General features: G+C 35.8%; 5 protein-coding genes across 8 annotated transcripts in view; 2 read left to right on the plus strand and 3 right to left on the minus strand.

The window, feature by feature from the left end:
- The window catches only part of LOC124300060 (NFX1-type zinc finger-containing protein 1-like), a 14,178-nt gene extending 4,445 nt beyond the window's left edge, over nucleotides 1-9,733 (plus strand). For 2 of the 3 annotated variants that reach the window (XM_046753696.1, XM_046753697.1), the window contains exons 4-17: nucleotides 23-2,303; nucleotides 2,618-2,900; nucleotides 3,247-3,749; nucleotides 3,830-4,147; nucleotides 4,232-4,534; nucleotides 4,673-4,831; nucleotides 4,939-5,196; nucleotides 5,284-5,509; nucleotides 5,709-5,865; nucleotides 6,092-6,203; nucleotides 6,390-6,610; nucleotides 6,717-6,991; nucleotides 7,607-7,899; nucleotides 8,195-9,733. In XM_046753696.1, coding sequence (XP_046609652.1) covers nucleotides 23-2,303; nucleotides 2,618-2,900; nucleotides 3,247-3,749; nucleotides 3,830-4,147; nucleotides 4,232-4,534; nucleotides 4,673-4,831; nucleotides 4,939-5,196; nucleotides 5,284-5,509; nucleotides 5,709-5,865; nucleotides 6,092-6,203; nucleotides 6,390-6,610; nucleotides 6,717-6,991; nucleotides 7,607-7,899; nucleotides 8,195-8,614 — 5,809 coding nt within the window. In that variant the 3' untranslated portion in view covers nucleotides 8,615-9,733. Of the gene's footprint in view, nucleotides 1-22; nucleotides 2,304-2,617; nucleotides 2,901-3,246; nucleotides 3,750-3,829; nucleotides 4,148-4,231; nucleotides 4,535-4,672; nucleotides 4,832-4,938; nucleotides 5,197-5,283; nucleotides 5,510-5,708; nucleotides 5,866-6,091; nucleotides 6,204-6,389; nucleotides 6,611-6,716; nucleotides 6,992-7,606; nucleotides 7,900-8,194 lie in introns of those variants that run through there. The other variant, XM_046753698.1, reaches the window with a different exon arrangement.
- LOC124300068 (esterase E4-like) lies at nucleotides 8,136-13,539 on the minus strand. 2 transcript variants are annotated; one of them, XR_006907143.1, is made up of 9 exons: nucleotides 13,403-13,539; nucleotides 12,265-12,697; nucleotides 11,704-11,842; nucleotides 11,212-11,557; nucleotides 10,658-11,020; nucleotides 10,381-10,541; nucleotides 9,990-10,306; nucleotides 9,565-9,879; nucleotides 8,136-8,630 (listed from the first exon to the last, which is right to left on the minus strand). XR_006907143.1 is itself a non-coding variant. In XM_046753717.1 (8 exons), exons 2-8 carry the CDS (start codon nucleotides 12,510-12,512, stop codon nucleotides 9,708-9,710), a joined length of 1,746 nt encoding a protein of 581 aa, XP_046609673.1. In that variant the 5' UTR covers nucleotides 12,513-12,697; nucleotides 13,403-13,539; the 3' UTR covers nucleotides 9,271-9,707. The 2 variants fall into 2 exon arrangements, 1 of the variants encoding a protein (XP_046609673.1); XM_046753717.1 differs by lacking the exon at nucleotides 8,136-8,630 and having other exon boundaries at nucleotides 9,271-9,879.
- Nucleotides 13,519-18,223, minus strand: LOC124300074 (uncharacterized). The gene is made up of 3 exons (XM_046753730.1): nucleotides 18,004-18,223; nucleotides 16,531-16,575; nucleotides 13,519-13,722 (listed from the first exon to the last, which is right to left on the minus strand). Exons 1-3 carry the CDS (start codon nucleotides 18,221-18,223, stop codon nucleotides 13,628-13,630), a joined length of 360 nt encoding a protein of 119 aa, XP_046609686.1. The 3' UTR covers nucleotides 13,519-13,627.
- LOC124300072 (dnaJ homolog subfamily C member 30, mitochondrial-like) lies at nucleotides 18,152-19,630 on the plus strand. Its single transcript, XM_046753728.1, has one exon. It carries the CDS (start codon nucleotides 18,783-18,785, stop codon nucleotides 19,500-19,502), a length of 720 nt encoding a protein of 239 aa, XP_046609684.1. The 5' UTR covers nucleotides 18,152-18,782; the 3' UTR covers nucleotides 19,503-19,630.
- LOC124300073 (vacuolar protein sorting-associated protein 37B) lies at nucleotides 19,603-21,938 on the minus strand. Its single transcript, XM_046753729.1, has 4 exons — nucleotides 21,697-21,938; nucleotides 21,447-21,618; nucleotides 21,116-21,198; nucleotides 19,603-21,006 (listed from the first exon to the last, which is right to left on the minus strand). Exons 1-4 carry the CDS (start codon nucleotides 21,820-21,822, stop codon nucleotides 20,743-20,745), a joined length of 645 nt encoding a protein of 214 aa, XP_046609685.1. The 5' UTR covers nucleotides 21,823-21,938; the 3' UTR covers nucleotides 19,603-20,742.
- Between the last annotated feature and the right edge of the window lie 987 nt (nucleotides 21,939-22,925).

Raw genomic sequence — 22,925 nt, forward strand, 5'->3', positions numbered from 1 at the left:
TAAATGTAATATAATATTTTAGATATCACCGACAACACTCCTCGTACAAACCTAGTGGCAATATTTTTACTTGGGATACCAGAATTGGAGCCACATGTAATGCAGAATACTTTAATTTTACGCACCTGGAACAATTAGACAAAATGACTAGTGATCGAGTCGTAGCTACGTTAATGAAACAAAGAACAGAATTTGAACAATTCTTGAATAGTACATTTACACCAGACGCCTTAGTAATGACTGTGCGGGTCCTCAAAAATCTTTGCAAAGGTAACTTCACAGAGAATATGAGCGGCATACTAAGTCGTGCCTGTTCTGAAACGTTTCTAAAAAGCTTAGAGACGTATTTGATGTCATTGCCTTTCGAAAGTGAATCGGCTGCTAAGAAAAGTAACAACATTTATTCGGAAGATAGAAATGGGTTCTGGAAGAATTTAATCGAAATATTCCAAACAATGGTTGATCTTTTGCCTAGTAAAGCTAGAGACGAACTTCCGGGGATTCTAGACAAAATGAATATTATTATCACAAGCATTGAAAACAATCAAGATTATGTAATTGATAAAAATGTCAAGACCGCTGCATTATATATGTCCAATAAGTTGCAAAGCCAATTACAAATTTTCGAAATGAAGAGCGCAATTCATGCTAAAAGGCCTGAAGAATTGGAGGAAAGTCCACCTGAAGACTTCAGGTCCTTGAGCATTATACCAACGAAAAAGGATTTGCTTGATAGTCATCCTTTCATTAGGATTAATAAAGTCAAAGAAGCTTACAATTCAGTAGAACATTATCTTGACGTGCAGTTTCGTTTACTGCGTGAAGATTTTATAGGCCCTCTTCGTGATGGCATTGACGAATACTTGAATGACTTCAACCAACGTCGGAACAAGAACCTACGCATTTACAAGAAAGTCAGATTCGTAATTCCCAATAGCGATGATTTTGGTGTTATTCGTGATGGAGTTGAAATATTTTTTGGAATCAAGAATAACATCAATTGGAGAGATTCCAAAAGGCTTATATTCGGTGGGCTGTTATGCCTGAGCAACGATAATTTCAATACCATTTTGTTCGCAACTATTTCCCACCGAGATGAGAAATATCTTGAAAAAGGTATACTTACAATCAAGCCATGCGGTGGAACAAAGATTACTTCGGAATTTTACGACAGTGATTTTGTCATGTTGGAACCAAAATTGTACTTTGAGCCATACTTTGTAGTACTAAATGCTATGCTGCATATGAATGAGAGGAATTTTCCAATGAGAAATTATCTAGTAGACGCTGATACTTCGACTTTCCGACCTCATTACATTAACTCGACTTACTTGAAATACGGAAAAACTATATTCAGTTACAAGGGAATCGAACTACCTGTAGCATCAAACCGAACATGGCCATCAGCTCAGGAATTAAATCTAGATGAAATGCAATACAAAGCATTCAAAAGTGCACTCACTCAAGAACTTGTACTTATCCAAGGACCGCCAGGAACAGGCAAGACTTTTCTCGCTTTGCAAATAATCCGCACGATTTTGGAGAATCGTGAATACTGGCTGAAACATGGGCCAGTCATGGTTGTATGCTTAACAAATCATGCTCTGGATCAAATTCTTGATGGTATATTAAAGTACACGGACTCTATCATCCGTGTTGGTAGCAGATCAAGTAATCCAAGATTGGAGCAATGCTCAATCAAGAACAAACGTAGCAACAGTTTTATTTTCAGCGATTCAGCAAGAAATGCGCAGTCAAATATGCATTTTGCAAAACGCGAATTGCAATACAATATACAGGAAATTAAAGAAACCTGCAATGTGATTGAGAATTTAACACAAGAGAATAGTATTGTGTCGGTATACGAACTGCGGAAATATTGTAGAGAATCAGCATTATATGAACTTGATAATCAGGACCTCTTGAAACGGCTGTTCGGATTCAGCACTGAATTCATTGCAGAATATATCACTGTCGAGCAATTACGTGAGCATAGCGCTACCTTACGAAATAAAAATTCTAGATGGAAATCTAATCTAGTCGAGCCCGTAACTAGGAAGAATTCGACGTATTCAACACATGAATTAGACATGCCTTGGCAAATTCAATTATTTTGCAAGTGGTTCTTTTCACTTGATCCCTGTGAATTTGTACTTCCTCTGGAATGTATAGATGAACTAATACATGAGAATTATGCACAAATGCATCTATGCACAAATGAAATGAGTATTCTGCCGTTTAATCCGACTACTGAATTGGAGTATGATATTACTGAACTACGTAAACTACGATCAAAATTACAGGTTAGTATAATTATGTATAGTCAGTGGTGTAGTGTTAAAGATTCAAAAAAATATTCCAGTAGGGTTAACATGACCTGCATCCCCATAGATATAGATAAAAATTCAATTAAAAATATTCATATTACGTCATTTTAAAAATTCGAAACTAAAGGATAAAACTAAATGTTCCGTACAAGTTGAAACGTCGTTTTTGAAATCTCTAACATTATCAAGTTGTATTGGAATTCACTTTGATGGAACTGGAGTTTTTTATATTTTGCTTCTATTGTTAAATATTTGTACCTAATTTTATTTCTAATCTTTTTATATTTCAGCAACAATTGGCTCGACATCCATTATTAAATACAGAAAAAAACCGACGTCCTCAACATCGTCATAATTGGGAAGAATATTGGCGATGGATAACAATCAGTTATGAAAACGCAATGTCCACTTTAGCTGAACTTAAAAAAAGGTCTGGATACCTACTTCAGGAATTGAAAAACGCTAAAGAGTATTTTGATTTAGAAATACTACAGGAACATGAAGTCATCGGAATTACTACGACGGCTGCGGCAAGACTACACACTTCCATACGTGCTCTTCATGCACCAATAGGTAGATATAATATTTGCTCTGTGTAGAATGATACAAGTGCTCTTAATATTTTGATGCCAGTTTCTTGGCTGATGAAAACAACCTAGTACACAATTTAATATTAGGCAATTCTCTGTCAAATGAATAAGTAAATTTCCTTGTCCCGTTTGATATTATTTCTAACTCATTGTAATTTGAAATGCATTTAAGCAGAATTAACTTGGGAATAAATTATTTAAAGATTTATATTCAAGTAAATAAATTACTAAAAATATTCGTATAATTTGAAAATCATGATTTGATTCCGGAACAAAACAGACTCATATTAATTTTATAACCATTCACAATAATTTTATTACCTATCTAGTACTGGTAGAAGAAGCAGCTGAAATTCTTGAAGCTCATGTAGTTTGCTCTCTAACTGAAAGTTGCCAACACCTCATCCTGGTTGGGGATCATAAGCAACTGCGACCAAAAGCAGCTGTTCACAAGTTAGGAACTAAATATAATTTGAACATATCGTTGTTCGAAAGAATGATCAATATACACGGAGATTATACGCAATTGACAAATCAACATCGAATGCGACCGGAAATTGCTGCATTGATATGCCCATCTATATATGACACGCTTTACAATCATGAATCCGTTTGCGCATACCCTCCAATTGAAGGTGTGAGTAAAAATTTATTTTTCCTGCATCATGAGCACAAGGAAGTTAGCTCTGATCACAATGATGACACTTGGACAAATCCGCACGAAGCCAACTTTCTGGTAGCATTTGCCAGACATCTGATATTACAAGGATATGATGTATCAGAAATTACGATAGTCTGCACCTATGCTGGTCAATTATTCGTATTGATAAAGGTGAGAATATTTCTTATGGCTCAGGCACTGTTACTGGATGAAAATGTTAGAAAACTCCATTGTGCTTTTTCTACTTTCAGGAGAGAGAGCGTTATTCAATCCTCAGAAATTTACGCATAACAACGATCGATAACTACCAGGGTGAAGAAAATAAAATAATTCTCTTATCATTAGTGCGAAACAATGAAGAAGGAAATGTCGGTTTTCTCAGTGAAGAAAACAGAGTTTGCGTAGCACTGTCGCGTGCTCGAGCGGGTCTTTACATTATGGGAAATATGCATAATCTCACAACAAATAATCATATTTGGCCCAAAATTAAAAATGTTTTGGAAAATGACAATGCGATTGGTGATTGTCTCGAATTACAATGTCAAATTCACCCTGATGAATTATTAAGCGTAAGTATTCATATCAATATGTTTCAAGTAATATAAGAATGTCAAACTACTTTTACAAATAATTAGCATAGAATTAACATACAGGTACAGAGTTCAATGGATTTTCAAAAATCTCCGGAAGGAGGCTGCTTGAGAAAATGTGATACAAAATTGTCTTGTGGACATACCTGTTTGAGCGTATGTCATGTTTTGGACCGTAAGCATGTTGCAGAACATAAGTGCCATCAACCTTGTCGTAAAGCTTGCCCAAAAGGTCATCCTTGTCCATTTACATGTTCTCAAACTTGTAAAGACTGCCTCGTATTCGAAGATCGAGAACTGAAATGTGGCCACACTGTGCCTGTCCCATGTTGGGTAGATTCAGGATCATTTTTATGTCCTGTCATGGTATGTTTGCAATAAAAGAATTACAAGTAATTTAAATTGGAATAAACAGCTGTGGCATCCGTCGTGTCTCAAGCTCGATGATCACTAATTTAAAGATCGCAGCTAACTCGAATTTTATAGGCTGCTCCAAATTTTCAGGTCAACGGGACTTTACCTGACTGTAATCACACAGTTGTAAAGCCGTGTCATAAATCTGTCAAAGATTACCCATGCTCATATCCCTGTGATGTTCGAGTTCCATGTGGCCACTCTTGTGAATTGAACTGCCACGTAAATGATGACCCTGATCACTTGACGGTAGATTACGCTTTTTAGTAATGTCGAATATTCAAGTTGTTTCAATGAAAATGTCATTAACATCAGGTCTTACTGAAATACATTATACAAGATATTAATTATTACAGTACATGTGTCAGAAGGAATGTACGAAAACTAATCTCAACTGTACCATGAATCATGTGTGCAAAAAGCAATGTAGCGAAGATTGCACCTTATGTGACATCAAAATGAAGAAAGAACGCTCATGCGGACATTACTTTGATTGCTTATGCAGTGAAGATGTTGAAGGAATTGTGTGTAATAAGCCATGCAAGCGTGACATGGATTGCGGTCACAAGTGTCAATTGAAATGCAGTGAAATTTGTGGAAAATGTCAAGTAATCGTGAGTAAAACATGCAAAATCGATTATATAATTGCATTCAATTCAAAAAACTTACCAAGGTGAATTACAATACTGAAAATATTGCAGGTTGAAAAAACAAGCACATGTGGACATAACATAAAATTAAAATGCTGCGAAGAGGCAACATCTTCAAAATGTAGTAATGAGTGCAAGCTTAAACTAGCCTGTGGACATCCTTGCAAAGCTAAGTGTAAAGACCCATGCACTACTGCGTGTAAACTCATGGTGCGTAGAAGTGAACTCGGATTGTGTGGACACAATTTTTCAGTGCCTTGTTATTTGCAAGGAACAAGTAAGGAACTCATGAATTATAATAATGATTCAAATCATTTATAAAAATATGGAACAGTGTGGAATTTGACTCCAGTTATTTTTTGCAGACTGCACAATAAAATTCTGTTTTGAAGCTAGAAAAGTACTCAGCGATATCGCTTATAGTACAAATAGTTAAATATGAATCCTTTGACCAATTAATTTTTTGTTCCAATCAGGAAATCTGCTGGAATTATTGAAATACTGTAAAGAACCGTGTATGACGGAACTGGCTTGTGGACACATCTGCAAAGGTAATTGTGGATACTGTAAACAAGGACGCATACACACACCTTGCGGCGAAATCTGTGGCAACATTCTCGTTTGTGGGCATAAGTAAGATATCTGCATGCATCAAGTGATTTTCTCTTTAGTATAGATAAGTGAAATACAAATCGTTTCAGATCTTAGATAAATTAAAACTATAATCTACCCCATTGATGTGAAACATATCAAATGTCTTAACACACAATGATTTTGATACAGTGAAAAATAAAACTATATTTGATGCAGATAAGAACAAGGAATAATGTTGTCAATATAACAAATATTAAATGTTTAGATGCGAAGTTCCTTGCAGACAAGAGTGTCCACCTTGTAAGAAAGTTTGTGAAGTTAAGTGCCGCCACAATAGATGCAATAAAAAATGTGGCGAACCATGCACACCATGCAAGGTATGATTTAAACTGACCTCACTGTGAGCAATATCATGATATTAGGTCTGTAAGATATTTTGTCTATTTGGATGTAGATAACGTACACTTATTTAGATTCAATATTTTTCGGATTTAATTATTCTTCAATATTTCTCGTTGTAGTTCGTTCATGACAAGAATTGATTATAAATTACTTTGTATTAGGAAAAATGTGGTTGGGGATGTCCTCACTCCAAATGCACCAAAAGCTGCTCCGAATTGTGTGATAGGGAGCCGTGCAATGAAGAGTGCCCAAAGCTATTAAAATGTGGCCATCCCTGTGTTGGTTTTTGCGGGGAGCCATGCCCACCATTATGCCGAATTTGTAATAAAGAAGAACTTATAGAAGAATTTTTCCTTGGCAATGAAGATGAACCAAATGCAAGGTGAATTACCATTATTTGCATCAATGGTGATATTTAACCCATTAAAATTACTCATAACTGATGAAAATGTTAATAAGTAACAAATTAAAATTTAATATTTCAACAGATTCATATTATTGGAAGATTGTGGACATTGCATAGAAAGTGAAGGGCTTTTGAAATGGGTATCAGAACGCAGTGACCCAATTCAGATGAAAACCTGCCCACGCTGCAAAACGTTTATCAGTAAATGTATGCGAATAATGAATCAAATTAAAACTGATGTGGCAGATGTACAAGCAATCAAGAAAAAAATATTTGGAGATCAAACATGTTTGCTGAACCAGCAACAGCTTTTCCTCAAAGAAATTAAACGCATGCAAGAAAATCGAATTTCACAGAGTACGCACATAAACATATTATTAAATAATACCGCTATATCCATTACCTAGCAAGTCTCACATGGAAGTTCTCAATATCGAATGTATTGTGTGAATACAATAACCATCTGATTTATTTTTCATTTTGAATTCAGGCATAGTTTATTGCATCACTGCAAGGAAACACAACTACTACATCAAGCTGACAGATTCACTTTCTGATTTGAAAAGCTGAAGTTTTTATCGACAAGTTAACTTCCACTAGTGAAAAAACAGTATTGGTTTGGCAAAATTACTTGACCTCACTTGCGCTATAATCTTTCTTGATATCCTATTATATCATACATCCATATAAAGCAAAATCTTTGCCGACGCTTCAGTGACATTTATGTCAATATTGCGAAAAATAAACCATTAATTCATTAAATTTCTGTTTATTTAAAGAAGACTCAATTCAGGGCCGAAACGTATGGCGATAACTTTATTTTGCGAACCTATTAACCTCTTCTGGGTCGAATTTTTCACGCGTTCGTTCCAAATATGGGACGATGGCTAGGAAGTGGTTAAATCAAATAACCCCTCAATGAACTCATTAACAATCTTTGACCATGTGGATAACAAACATTTTTAATTATAGGTTTCCCGGATCTGAACAATTTTTTGAAAATTTTGCACACCAAAGTGTTTCCTACGACAAAGAAAAAGCGCCGGCAGGTTTTGGATGTCCGAGCAACGGAAGCTACCAAGATCACACTGAACATCTTACAGCATGTAATCGAAAAACTGGAAAATATAGATCCCACCATTACGATCTATCCATGGTTAAACGATCAGGTTGTGATGTTGGTACAATCACTCTCAATTAGGGGACAGATTTCCAATCAGGAAATCAATGACATCGAAAAAGAACTTCAGAGATTACATTATATGGTAATAAATCTTTGATCTGTATTTAGATACCAAATCTAGAAATTTTAAATACCAATTTTGAGAACTAAATTTTTCAACCGCTAAAATTTTATACTTTGTACTGATGTAATTCTTCATGTGTTCGCGATATGTAGATTAATTTTGATATGTGGTATAATATTTCATTTCTGACTGTTATATCTAAATAATCAAACTCCGTTCAATAGAAATTTCACTGTATCAAGCCACATCTTGCGTTTTAGTTTGAAAGATTTCTTTATTTGGTTTACATTTTCATTTGTTATGTATTTTACAGGCTGAAATTTGTAAGATGAATCTTCAGATCGTCTTCCAGCATAATGACACCGTGGAACATGAAATAGATTTCATAAATTTAGTAGAGAAACTGACAAGTGTTCATAAATTTACTGAAGAAAGAGAATTGGATATTAAAAACCAGATACATCTGCTCGCACCATTATTAGATATGAAAAAAGTCATCCTGATGGATAACGAGCGTAAGATGATTGTTAAAGCAATGGGCTACAAACAAGGCCATTGGTTCAAGTGTCCGAATGGACATATTTACACTATAGGAGATTGTGGAGGTGCCATGGAAGAAAGCAATTGTAACGAGTGTGGAGCTGCTATTGGCGGCGGATCACATCGTTTAAGAAGCGATAACTCATTGGCTACAGATATGGACGGAGCTACACGTCCTGCTTGGCCTCTATGATAAACTCACGCCTTGTCTGAATAACACAAATAAACTTACATTAATGAGTACCACTTATTGACTAATGCTTTATAATAGTTTGTATTAATCGGTTTATTTTACTTTTTGACAATTATCAGTTTGACAGGAATTAGAGATTCGAAACTAAATGATTGTGAAATTCGATTGTTCATATTTCTCAGAATAACTTTTCTAATTAATTTATCAAAATGTGGAAATTCTGCGAACAAATCTAATGATATCAATGGACCTTGAATCCTCTGAACATCACCAATAATGTGAACATTTGGTTGGAACTCTTATTGCTGGACATAATCCGTGTGTAGTTTTAAGTGTTTAGTAATAAAAACTTGAAGTAAACCACCACTGTATTGCTCGTACTAGGCTGCACAACTAAAATGGATATTTTCAACATTTGTTATAAAAATTCATACTCGAAGTTGTTTGGGACTCAGTTACACATTCAGTAATGTACAGATTTGAATTGAAGATCTGTTGAATATTTAATGCACTCAAAATGATAGAAACACATCTTTTATCGAACAACTACTGATTTACTCGAGTCGATCACTTGACATAAAAAAAAAGGAAATTTCTTAAGTAAAATTATAAGGGTAAAGCAGGATAATTTGCGGCCGAATGAAGGACAACAGTAATTCGAGTTACTTATTTGCGTGTATTTAATACTTCGCGACCAGTACGATTTCGTATTTCATATGGTTTCTAGCCCTTAAAAACACATAATTTTTTGTCACGCTAAGTATGACTGACTATGAAATAAAATAATTCTATGTTTGTCAAATACACCAGAACTTGGTTCTTGGTCGTTTAATTCATTTCTCTGAAATACGTCCCTGCTGGTTCTATTAAATCCGAAATTTCGTGAACGTAGGTTCTTGAAGTAAGTTGGATTTTTTGGGGCTATTATTATTGTTCCAATTGACACTTACATGTTTTCTCATATGTCCGTGATACACGAATATCTTACACTTGAAATGCTTTATTCATATATGTGTATTTGCAATACTTGTATCTTTACAGCATCAAATCCCTTCAAAAGTGAATTGTAATCGTGAAATACGAAGTCCCGTAGCTAGTGCAAATTTACAGCGGCTAAAAGTTCGTCCAAAAATCGAAATCGGTCAACAGAATAACCATGCTTCATTTGAAGAGTTGTGTCAGAACCATCTCCTATTTGGAGGTAATTATCGAGGGAACGTGAATATGGCATCCAAGTTGTACTGCCATCCAAAGTTGTCGGTGTTCTGAAAGCATAATTCCGGATTTCCCATCAATCTTGTCTAGTTACAGTCAACTGAGATTTTCTTATTTTTTTTTTTTTTTTTTACTCTTATTTCTAGCTGCTCGCGTTTACCCGGTAGCTGCAAAGGATGTCCACAGCTGGACCATCGTGTCCACCATTTTCCAATCGGCCTCGCTAAATTCGTAGCCTGGAGGTCCAAACTGAGACTTCGGTCCCGGAAGAAGATAGAGAAGCTCATCACCGTGTGCTACACCCATGTTCACAGTATCCCCTCCACTGAAGAAATAGCTGTAACTGACTGTACCCCGGTAGTTGAATGAGCAAAAATACTGGGGGCTTTTAGTATGAAGAGCTTTTTCCTGGATAGTTTTGTGCGAAAAATATGTGACGGTAAGATCACTCAGGAATAGCGAAAAATTATTGAATATCTGAAACAAGTACCGAATATTAGACCTGGTAATCGAGGAAATCGGAACTTAATTCGCTGACTTTGAATACCTACTATGTTTTGATCGACGGTCAAATTGTTAAAGTAGTATGACTTAACGGCATCAGCGAAAACTGTCATATTGTCAATATCATTCTCATATTGTAAGACGTAAGGTAGAATAATATGCAACTTGTCCAAAAACTCATTGATCAAGTCTTGTCGGTTGAGAAATACTAATGAGAACAGAAACAAAATTGTATCAAATTTGAATTCATCTGTTGGCTACACTTATATTCTACTGCTTTTTTTAAAAAAGTTTTCCGCTCGTGAATATTGTAAGATTACTTGCAGGCACTAAAGACAATTCCTTCATCGCGAACAACCAGGTTTATCGACGGCAGATCACGGACCATTCCGCGAGCATACAAGTTCCTCGGAGTATCCGTTATGAATGCTTCTTCTGTTTCCGGTTCGATACTTGGACCCCATATAACATACGGAAATACGAACCACTCGGTGAACACAGACGTCGTATCGACAAGTTGGGACGCGTTAAAAGTTCTCAGACAGTTAACAAGGGCAATAGAGGTATTAGTCGGGCAACCAAGATGTTCTCCAAGCTTAGCAGCATATTTTGCGCTCTGCGTTTTCGTATGTGGAAATAACAACCCGAGCGCGTTGCCACTTTGCAGGATATATCGATGAAAAAGTCCTGTAAGAATAAGGAAACTGTATCGGTAGCTGTTCGAGCCATACGCAAAAAATGACACGCATTCAATCACATAAAATGAAATACAATTGTGCATCATGACTGGAGCTGAAGGAAATTCACGACCAAGAAACAGTAAGCTATATAAATATACGTAGGTATGTCACCAATAATCAACAGCTAGTGAGTCTCACCATTCGTTGAATTTGACATCGTCAAGAGATGAACGCACGCGGCCCCTGAACTTCCTCCGTGAACAGTGACTTGATTGGGATCACCGCCAAAATAACGAACGTTGTCTCGAGTCCATTCCAAAGCTCGAACTAGGTCCTTGAGACCGTAATTACCAGGTGATACTTCATCTCCCGTACTGAGATATCCTAAAGGACCCATACGATAGTTAGGAACTAACAGAACGACATCTTTATCAAGGATGAATTGAGGTCCCCATCGTTTAGGATTATTCGTTCCTGTTTTGTGTCCACCGCCATAGGCAAAGAGCATTACTGGTAGTAAGGTAAAGTTGTCACCGGTAGGAAGCTGCAGGATTGAGCAAATCAAAAATCATTTTCAAAATACACATTCGGCAATCCAGATCTCCTCCTTGAAAGTGCATGACTACACGCAAGTTGAAAACACGAAAACTGCCATCCAATTGTGCTGAAAACATGAGGTATAATGATTACCCGTGGTGTATACACGTTGAGATATAGACAGTCCTCATTTCCGATGAACACTGTACCCTCCAGCTGAGGACATGGGGGGGAATCGATGCTACCATCTAAAGTACCATTCCACGCTCCTGCTGGTACGGGTCCCTTGAATCTGTATCGAGACAACAGCGAACGTTGTTTTACCGTTTACATAACGCGACATCCAGTATTCAAATTGATCGATCTATCAGTGGAGAGATTTAAGAATAGTTGTTGATCAAGCATTGTATAAGAAATAATTATTTGGAACACTTGTTCCAACCAACAAAAAAAAAACCACTTCGAAAGTTGAACTTGAGAGTTACTCTATGCAGCAGATTATTAACTACTCGCTTCTTCGTTTTAAAGAAGTAGTGAAGTTTATTACAATGATCCCAAAAATGAAAAGTTAAATATTCACACGATTTTCACATTTTGAGGACTAGAGAATCACTTTCGACTATTTTCACAGGGACGTCCGGGAATGTGCGTATGTGTATTTATGTGATATTTTTTTTGAACAAGCAATATGAATTTTCTTGTTGTGAAGCAAACCTGAGATTTCCAATCGGCGGTTGGGCGAATGGGATTCCTTTAAAACCGAAGAATATCCTGTTGCGGCGCGTGACCAGATTTACACCTTGGATATTTCCTTGAAGTACGTGGATTTCTGGGCGAGTCGAATTTTCAAAAATATCCGCATTTCCAGCCGGGGCACTGCCGCAAATACTAACATAACTGCTTAGTAGAAATAGTATCAAGACGTAGAATCTTACGCCACAATACGATTGTATAACCATCATCGTGTTTGCAGTTTCGCGATTTGTCGATAAATGATTCCCAAGCGATTTGGCTGTCTTTATTTAACCGTAGTACAACGTGTTTCGTAATTCTTATACAAGCATGTGAACTCCGATCCTCGGTGATCTTTCATACTTATATTATTGCGAGTTGTGTGATTCGGGAGGCGTCTTGCTGATAATCAAGGCTGCATAAGCATGATAAAGAATTTATTTGTGTAATATGGATAAAACGCGTGCTTCCTCAGATTCAACAATGATTACATTCATAGCATTTTAAACTTTCAAATCATTAACTGACATAGAAAATCGAATAGAAAACCTTGTCAATTATTTTATCAATCGAACATAGCATATTCGAGAAATAAACAGGTTTCTACTGACTGGTATTAGCTAGAAGCAAAATAGGGGATGGACAATAGGGTGCTTAAAAAAAATTAATTTCTGTCTTCGATCTCCCACTTCATGTGACCATAGTTCATGACATATTAGGTATTTTTTTGGCAAACCGCCAGTATAGATACCAAAATTACCTTACATTGAACATCGTGAAAGCAAAATGCCGATGGCGCAGCACAGCACATACGGGAATAATTTAATCTGACACGTAGAAAAGCCATTGAAACGGAATAGTAATAATAGGGAAATTGAATAAAACGATGTACTTGGTAAAGCACGGATCAGTATGGATAACAATATGGCTATACGATAGATGGCTGTTAATTGATTATAAACTTACAACCTGATTCAGTGGCTAGGTGTGGAAACGACTGAGAACTTTGAAACTTGGTGGAAATATTCTAGATCAACCCCAAATACCAGTCTTACATATTTGAGTCAGAAAGACTCATAATTACTACAGAGTTTTTTGATTTAACAGGACTTCAACTTACAATTGGCAAGTGGTTAGGAAAGACCTTTCTACCAACCATTTTCCACACCACTGAATTTCGCATTGTCAACAAGACAACGTATACACCTTCTGAACTTTTTTCATAAACAATTAGACTCGCTTGGGATCACGACTATGACGATAACACCGTGCTAACCTTCCGGCCGGTCAAAGGTGCAGACCACTTTTTTTTTGTGGGCCGGTGTAATCAAAGTATGTCATGTTATCACGATTCCATTATCAAACTATGTATAACCAGGTCCTTCAGGCCGTAATTTGCAGTTGGCAGCGCGTGCCCAGTGCTAAGGTATCCTGAGGCCCCTAAACGATATTAAAGATAAAATGAGTACACCAACGATTGGAATTATTGGCTCCTGTTTTAGGAGAACGAGATTTAAGGAATTCTACGAATATGTATGTAAGTGATAAGAAGCAGTTCTCAAAGAAAAATAGTTTACGTCGAGTAAGTTAAATGACGTTCAGTAGTTTTATACTCTACAGTGTTTATACTTCGCTGGAATTGGAATTCGCTGATATTTTTTTTTTTCAAACATTTGACTGTCGAAATTAAAAACCTTCAGTGCAAAATCAACCTATTCACTTTCAGACTGCACTATTCAGTTTAAACTTTAACGGCACTCATACTACGAGCCTCTGTTATCTCCCAAGTACACTGCTAAATTGTGTAATTCAAAAGCCATTGTTTCGATAATCGAGAGATGCCGAAAAATGTCGGAAAATTACTTTGTATACTTTGCATAAATGATAAAACGTATGCTATTTCGGCTTCGACGATGATATCTTCTTTTACGTGTTAAATGTTTATCACTATCGCGGATACGAAAATCGCTTCTTCTACCACTTTATCAATCGAATATAACATTAAGAAATCAAGGCAGTCCCATACGTCAATATTAATTAGAAACGATGATAATGCATGGACAGTGTAGCAAAACATAAACTTTACGGTATCACGAGATTATAATACATACTCGAAGTATTAATAACTGTACACAAAGAAAGGCCACTGATTTTCGAGTTACATGCAAATCTAAGTATAAAAGTTCGCAATAGATCTAATATTACGCAATGGATTATTTTGAGCAAGATGTGATAACCCCCAGCAATATCTCTTCATCACTTGGTTTTTAATCATTTATTAGGCGATTATAAATAATTCTTGGTTGATCTTGACGTCTTAAATAGCCGTGACACGTGATTTCATAATTATCAGTGGCTGACCGTGAGTAGGATTCTTATGTCATGGTCAATGACCATGTAGCCTGCCATCCCAAGCTCCATTCCAAACAACAATCTACGAGTAGTGAGCCCTTGAATCTTGTTTATTCTCTCCGCTTCCAGCATGTTTGTAATTTAGGGGTTTCACAATGATATTAGTGGAACTTTGTTAGCAGTAGCCCTTAATCGTGAATCTGACAAACAAAAATGAATCTATATTATACTAAATCCATCATTGTCGCCAATAATAGTGATGGCAATGAAATATTTGCCCACGGATAGCTTTGTTTTTCAGTACTATATAAAATAATTGTTCCTCGGTTTTTCGAAGCAAATGACATGACCACTCTACTCAATGGGTTGGGTAGTTTGTTGAAAATTCGTGTGATTGTTCGCCGAAGATGAAAAACAGCGCCCAAAGTGTGCAGTTATTAGACAAGAATTATTCCATGAATTAAAACTCTTCAAACTACGTCAATTTCTCACATTCGGTAAGAGTGCTTGCAGCAAATCACGTTATAGCACGATTATAAGAGAATAATCTCTAATAGCACAGTTATGATAAATGCTTAGCAATAAATCTTACAACTTATTATTTTATGTGATCGCAGTGCATGCGTAATCATGCCTCGATATGTTTCTCTTACCTGACACAGTTACGCTATTTAAATACATAATGTGTAGCTTACGCAACTATTGATTTTAGTGTTTCTCGAAATTGGTAAAAAACGATACCTCAAAATCCATTAGTAAAAGTGATTTACTTCGAAAATTTCGTTGAACATTTCAAGTTGTTAAACATCAGATCGGCTCGAGCATACCCATTGAGATAATTTTTTATGTGTTTGGGCTCAGTAATGTGGAGTTATCAAATGAAGATTCTCCATTCAAAATATTCTAATTACTTAAGATTTTACATAGTATTTCATTAATTTCGGACGATCGCTAAAAAATGGTTTTTATATTTTTTTGTCAATTTTGGTACAATTGGCAAGCACCAATTATTCCGCGTGATTATCAAAACACTGCATGCGAAGCTGCGAAGTATCGGTAAGGTTCAGTCAGTTTAGTCGGGTTACTTTGACGAAATATTGAACCAAAATCATTAATTTGCAATTTTACCATAATGACTTTTAAGATGTCGAGTTTTTGGAATGAGATTCGTTTTGCGGTATTACGGTTTAATAAATTTCACACGCATCCTTGAATAGGGAAATTGCGATTTTTTCTAATCATTTAGTATTACACTAACGTTACGAACATCAACTTCCTAAAAGTACGAAGCCTACGCGCAATCGTATACGATAAAATTCAGACTGTCCTCAGAACCGAAGTGCATCAAGTCCACGCGCAAACAGCGCAGTTAAAGTCGAACAATTTAATTACTGAAATCGCGCTCATAGTATAATATTGCCGTTAATGCGTTCGGTTTGTTGACAGGAGACGCGCAAAATCGACGTTAAAATTGATATTTCAGAAAAACGTCAATACGGGAATTTATATTCTGGAATACAATCGGTAGCGGCATCTCTATATTAATCTGATGAATAACGATGCAAATTCTTATTCTTAGAAGCGGTATCAAGTGCTAATAACTGTTTTGTAAAACAGAAGAAAAACTATTTATAATTTTAGTCATTTCAAGAGGGTTCGAATATTGAGCAGAAAGTGTTAGATAGAAAGTGCCCTCATCATAATAATTATTTTATAACAAATTTCATGACAGAAAAAATAAAATCATTTACTTGAAAAATAAACTCCCTTAAAATTGCGAAGAGTCTATATATTCATTTAATAAATCGAAACTTTCTGTAACGATTGTCACGGCCATGTGACATAATGAAAAAATGTAAGCAAGAAATCCGTAACCCAAACGCATGCGACATTCACCAATGATGTGAAGTAATTTCTGATTCACTCCATTTCTGACAGAAACTGAAAAAAGAATAGGGAAATTAATTTAGTTACCTTTCAGAATGTGTGCTTGGAGAGTTTTGTATTTTTTGATTCTAATTGCCATTCGATTTTTTTTTTCGATTTTAAATCATTATAAATTTTGCAAAAGCAGTGCAATATTTATGCCAAGAAAATTTTATTCCTCTATCTTTTAATTCATCGATTGAAAGTGAATTTTTAGCTTCTCTTAGTTCGTATCTTCAAGTCATAAACTATACGTATATCGATTCAAAAAATGAACCTACAGCGTACGTCATAAAATGCGAAGAGAATTGCTCTCGTAATCATATAACTAGTTAAACCATTTTCAAAGGATATAACACAGTTACGCTCACATAGATCTCCTAACCGAACCAGAATTCTGAACAGTCCACCTGCGTATTAAGCACTGCATATTTGTGTGCACATTAGGTATAGAAGCCAAAATAATTTGAACGTAGTGACACAATTTGGAAGATAAACCGCGATTTTGTAACTTTATGGTTGGCAGGATTTCAGTACGCCATAATGTAGCAGAGAAGGCTCAGATTTTCCAAACTCAACTCCTTAAAATTCTCTCCAAAGTTGAAAAATGATGATGTTTTGGATGATGTTTTGTTACGTTAACATTACTAACGACAACATCATGATCGATTGGCAATTGATAATATTGGGGAAAAGAACTTGAAAGTCTTCTGCTGAATTTATAAGTTACGTTAGGAAATTCTATACAACTTTCTTGTATTTCGTTTTCTCCAACATTCCCGCGAATATTACAAAGCACGTATACAAGTCTGTTCTCACCTGAGCTGCGAATTATGGCCAGTTTTCCAACGTCGATATTGTCACCAAAAATGTGTTAACCAATATTATTAAGTAACTCATGAATATGTCGATATTTTTAGAAAATTCATACGAAGATGGTTCAGATGTAGGTGGATATATTCCACATTCGTATACACATCACACTATACACAAGAACTATATTAACCACAATCCCTGCAAAATAAAACCACGCAATGATCTTGCAATATTTTTTTATTCGGCGTATTGTTACGTCGAATGAACAAATATATACAATCACACTTATTTCACTAACAGCAAAGCATTGTTGAGTGGGTTGACGAAATTAGCTTAAATTTAATATTTCAAGAGGAAAATGTAAATAGGGTTTAATTTTTCTGTTAATTAAGTGTAGCAGAAATCGCGAGAAGTGTCCTCGACACACGGTGTTGTTTTCAAAACTGTGAGAAACGGTAGGACTATACAAGTCTTATTTTGAGCGACAGTCGCACCGTTGATGTTTAACTTTTGATAGATACACCAGAGAGGAAGCCGATATTCAGAGACGGTGCTTAACAATTAGCCCGATTTTTGACACAAACGAATAGTATTATTAATATGTGTTACCATGCAGCACATGCTTACCATGGCATCCACTGATCTCGATATTTGCATCGCACAACGGCCGCAACGCTTCTCGAACGCCTCTCGTGGACAAAATCTGCAACACTGCACTTTGGCGTGAACATAGGTATATGACATTCGAGCAGTGCATTCGAGTCACCTGACAAAGCACCTGATTTGAACAAAATATAAATTCGGATTCCGTTTGGATCATATTTTTATATCTTTTTGTAGGATACATCTATGTCATGAGTGTTTATCGTGATTTTTTCATGATTTTGACGTCTGTGGACTGGTCAATCGAAAATCTGTGAGAGAGTACCGAGACAGGGAATTCCAATCTCCACAGAAGAAACTGCGTACTCCCATTGGGCGCTGCCGTTGTATCCTATAATATGATCGGTTCCTGGTGTCTTGATCTGTACCTCACTCTGATAGTTGCGCACCTCCGACGTGACATTGAAATCAGTGTTCGAGCAGAGATGAGTAGATCAGAGACCATCCGTCGGTTAACCTGTATTCAATAGTCTTTAAAATAGTGCAAGCAATAACCATACGTTCAATTTTTTACGGCCGCTAACGAGTGCCTCAGTGATCCGAATGTCGAAATTACGAACTGTAATTTTGGATCAATTTTCCGTAAAGATTCGGACAAGTTATTTCAAATTATGACATATTCGGACACTACTCATCCGAAGAAACGATATAATCAAAGCTTGAAGCCACATCAAGACCCGGTTTATATTATCAGGCCTACGGCTTAGAAATATATTACATAATTTATTAGTCATTACAAATAAATGCCGACAATATCATCGATGGGTTATCCGAGAGTTTGCATAAACTTATTTACAGGCAAACTTGAATTCAGCACTAGTTCGTTATTGTTTAAAAATCATTACGATACATTAGGCCTCTCTCCGAAGGCTACACAAAATGACATCAAGAGTGCTTACTACAAACTGACCATGATTTACCATCCAGACAAAAATAAAAGCGAGGCAGCAAAACACAAGTTTCGCAAGATCACAGACGCATATGAAGTATTGGGAAGTTACAAATCGCGAAAAATGTACGACCGTGGAATGAGACCTGGTGCTGGTTCTAGGCGCATGGAAGAGAGAGATCCAGAAGAAGTGAAAAAAGAAGACGCCCAAACTCGCTTTTACAAGGCTAGAATGAACAGAAGCAAAATCGTCACTTCTGACGGTCGCTCTCCGATATATAACTTTGACGAATGGGCTAAAGCACATTATGGTTCGTTATTTACTCAAACTAGTGAAAGCAAAGTAAACTGTGAGCGTTTGCAAAGAGAGAAAGAGGACGACATTCGTCGATCGCAACAGGTTGCAATTACCATGCCACTTGGTATTCTATTTCTGTTTACCTTGGCATCTTTCTACACTTATCGGGATAGCATAAGTTATGATGTGAACCGAATCACTCATGATACAAAAGATTCACAGCCTTCTTCTTCTCCAGGAATCAACAGTAATAAGGAGAGCTCTCCCAACACTTGAATGGCTAAAAATGTAATTTTCAGCTTTAGATGAGATAGATTGTCAGCTGTTACTGAGTATTGTATATAGTAGAAATTTGTTTATAGTGTTTACGCTGCTGTTCAAATAAAAAATACTTTATTCAAATATCTGATTTGTTTTCAACATTCTTTTCATTCAAATATATTTATAATTATTGTTTTTTTTTTTTTTTTTATCTCTTATGGTTGTTAAAACCAAGTTCGCATATCAAATAATAATAAATGGATCATCTATTCAAAATACACCTTTAAATATCGTACTGCACTTGTTAGTTAGCATTATGTCACGTAAGATAAAATTGCTTTACATTCAAAGGAAATATAGAAGTTGCTTTGCATTTAGAGGAAATATGGGAATTCCAGGAATATGTGCACAGGGCACCATTTATTACGAGAAAAGTTGGAAGAGATGAATAACAAAAAACGACCAAGTAAATTGCAAGAACTCTAATCAGCCAAAATTCATAAATATAACTAGTAAAACGTTATAATATTAGTTTAGTCTTATCAGTTATATGTATGTATTTATAGTCTGAGAAAACCATTATTGTAAAACTCAAGGTTGATTCTTTGTTCATCGTATTCTGCCTTAGGCTTGCTTCCCTATAGGTCTCTGAGTACTCAGATAATGATGACGTAAGTAAATCGCCACACGTTTTTGATCTATGCGTCAAAGCTCTTAGATTTTCAGCTATGTGAAACTATCACATAACAATATCATTAAGCTTTGTAAATTTCACTTCGTCCAACACAGTGGACGGGTTTTTGAATCCCTGAGAAATAATTAAACTGTTATAGAATAATTCGGGATTATCAAACCATGTAGTGCAATTTACTACAAGTTGCTAGAATTTCAGTTTCTGATCAAAACATATGGTTTTTGTTCTTCATTATTAGAATATATCATGTTTACAAACCGCTTTTGTACTTCCAGAAAATGATAAATTATACAGAACTGATCATTTAAATGACATGAGGAGTGCCAGATACTTAAATGAATGGAATTTCATTAGTTCAGATGGTAATGCCACATGTTTTCTGTAAAATAAACCTAAACAAACAAAGCACTAAATTTTCAGAAGCTTGTATAAAATTTGAATGTATATTACAACAGTACTGCACCTATGAATCTTTGTTTATTGATAATTCACTGGCAAGGTAGATTAAGATTCTTCTTAACCATGAATATTAATTAAGGGTTAATTATACCTGGCATTGAATTAAAAGGGCCGATATACTGGCGGAACAGGCATGGGCATTCCTATGACACCTGTAGGATATGGAACGGAAGGTCCCATCCCTGGGAAGTTGCCAGAGGTAGGATACCCTAAGATTCCAGAGGACGAAGGACAAGGCTTTAGCATTAGCTCCTTCATTTTGTCAACTTTCACTTTTCGCAAGTGCATCAGCTTACGGCGCGTCAAAAATTGCTCCAAAAATTCATCCACCTCCATTTCTTCATTCATAAACTTTCCTTGTATTTTCTGAAAACAGGAAAAGAAAACGATTGATTGGTATATCTCTAACTACTATTACATGACTAGGTAATAATCATATTTGTTAAATGCTCTCCAGATACACAAATGTATTTACCTCTGACTCTTCTTCGATTTCCGCTGCAGATGCTTGAAGTAGGGCCAAAGCTGTATCAACAGTCATCGTGCCTGACTGTTCCTCTGCAAAAGGTAACATTTAATGCCTATCTGAACCAATAATTAAAATTTATTAGGGACTATTCCTGAAGTGGATGCAAGAAGAATACAGTGAAATATTTAACTCTTAATAAATTTGGTGATTAAAAATTGTTCTTTGTCAGTCAATGTCCGGAGCTGACATCACAATTTAATGCTCGTATGATTCAAAGTTTTAGAACAACAGAAGGAAAAGTTACAGCAGAATTTCCAGTGTTGAAGACGAGACATACTCAGCTGATCTAGCTTTTCCATAACACTCGTACAGAGTCTGCTTCCCTTCTCGCTGAGTTCCCTTATTGCTTGTTTGCCTTCTTCTAATTTCGGTTTATTGGAAAGATTGAACTCTGCCATGGACCTGTTACTAGCCAAAAGCATCTCCTTTTCAGTATCTTGATCCTTGAACTATAAATAACACCTTAATTATACCATGGGTTTCGCGCTGTTCCAACTAACAACAAAATACGATCACGAAAACCTAACCTGTTTGACATCTTTGACAATCTCCTCGAACTTGTCATCGTCGTTCAACAACTCTTTTAGCTCCTCGTTGTTTAAATGAGCGAGCAATCCTAATGTTGCCACTATATCGGGCTCCTGATTGCACATTTTAGCAAAATAAATAAAAAACTATAAGGCTGCTTTGCTAGTCAACTCCTTTCTGACACAACCTCTGACAAATGACAATCTGTACCTTGACCTGAAGCCTTTACGCCACTGAAGTATAGTGATAATGTGAGTGCTTTACGCATACTCAACCGCACGGGGATTTCCACAAGTAACTGACAAGCGATAGTCAAGCTGTCAAAATATGAATAGTGCGTCATTCAGGATGAACGAGATGTTCATCAATTTTTACCTGCTACTTTTGGTTAAAAAATAAAGACGAAAATATTTCCCATTGGTCCTACCCCTCTAATCTGCCGCCACTAATTTCAACAGAATACAGACTTTTATTATGTTCACAAACGAGAAATTCACAAACGAGAGTTCGAGAAATGACCCAACTACAAGTATATTGCTGAGATTGCATTACCGGTAAAAGTTCGAAATTTGATTTCTCTCTAAAGTATCTTAGTTCCTCGCAAGTTTCTTTTAAAAAACAGGTTATCAAAGTTTCGAATAATTTAACAAATTGAAGAAATCAAAATATTGTACACTTTTATCTAAATTGCAAATTGCGCGATCGTTGCTCAGTACATTTCATATAAGACTCAACAATGCTTATAATGAAGCATTCGTTGTTTTGTTCTAAAATGAATACGAAGGATTGCGTGGAGCTTTCCATTATCTGATATGGCTGTTAAGTTTTCGTCATTATTTGTGTACATAGTAAGCAGCTGTAAATGCAAAGTGTAGCATACAGTACTTCTAATTAAACAAACAAACCAAAGACTGTGAGCAAAGCAGACCACTGTACTTATTTGCAGCCAACTCTACGATAAAGCCGAACCAAAACTATTCTTTCAATTATTCAATTTTATTTTGCGTTTTTTTTTTTTATATTTTGTACATAGCAATTATACAAAAAAGATTTTTATTGTTATGTATACTATTTAGTATAATGTTAGTGATTTAATAGGATAAATCAAGTAACAGTTGTTGGGAAAAAAAAAAAATAAATGCTTTAAAATTATCAAGGAAATCATATCTTGAGTAAGTTCAAAGCAGACATATCGTCACATAAATGATTAAATATGATCACCAATCTA

This window comes from Neodiprion virginianus, chromosome 3 (assembly GCF_021901495.1).
Source record: "Neodiprion virginianus isolate iyNeoVirg1 chromosome 3, iyNeoVirg1.1, whole genome shotgun sequence".
In the NCBI taxonomy this organism is placed as follows: Eukaryota; Metazoa; Arthropoda; class Insecta; order Hymenoptera; family Diprionidae; genus Neodiprion; species Neodiprion virginianus.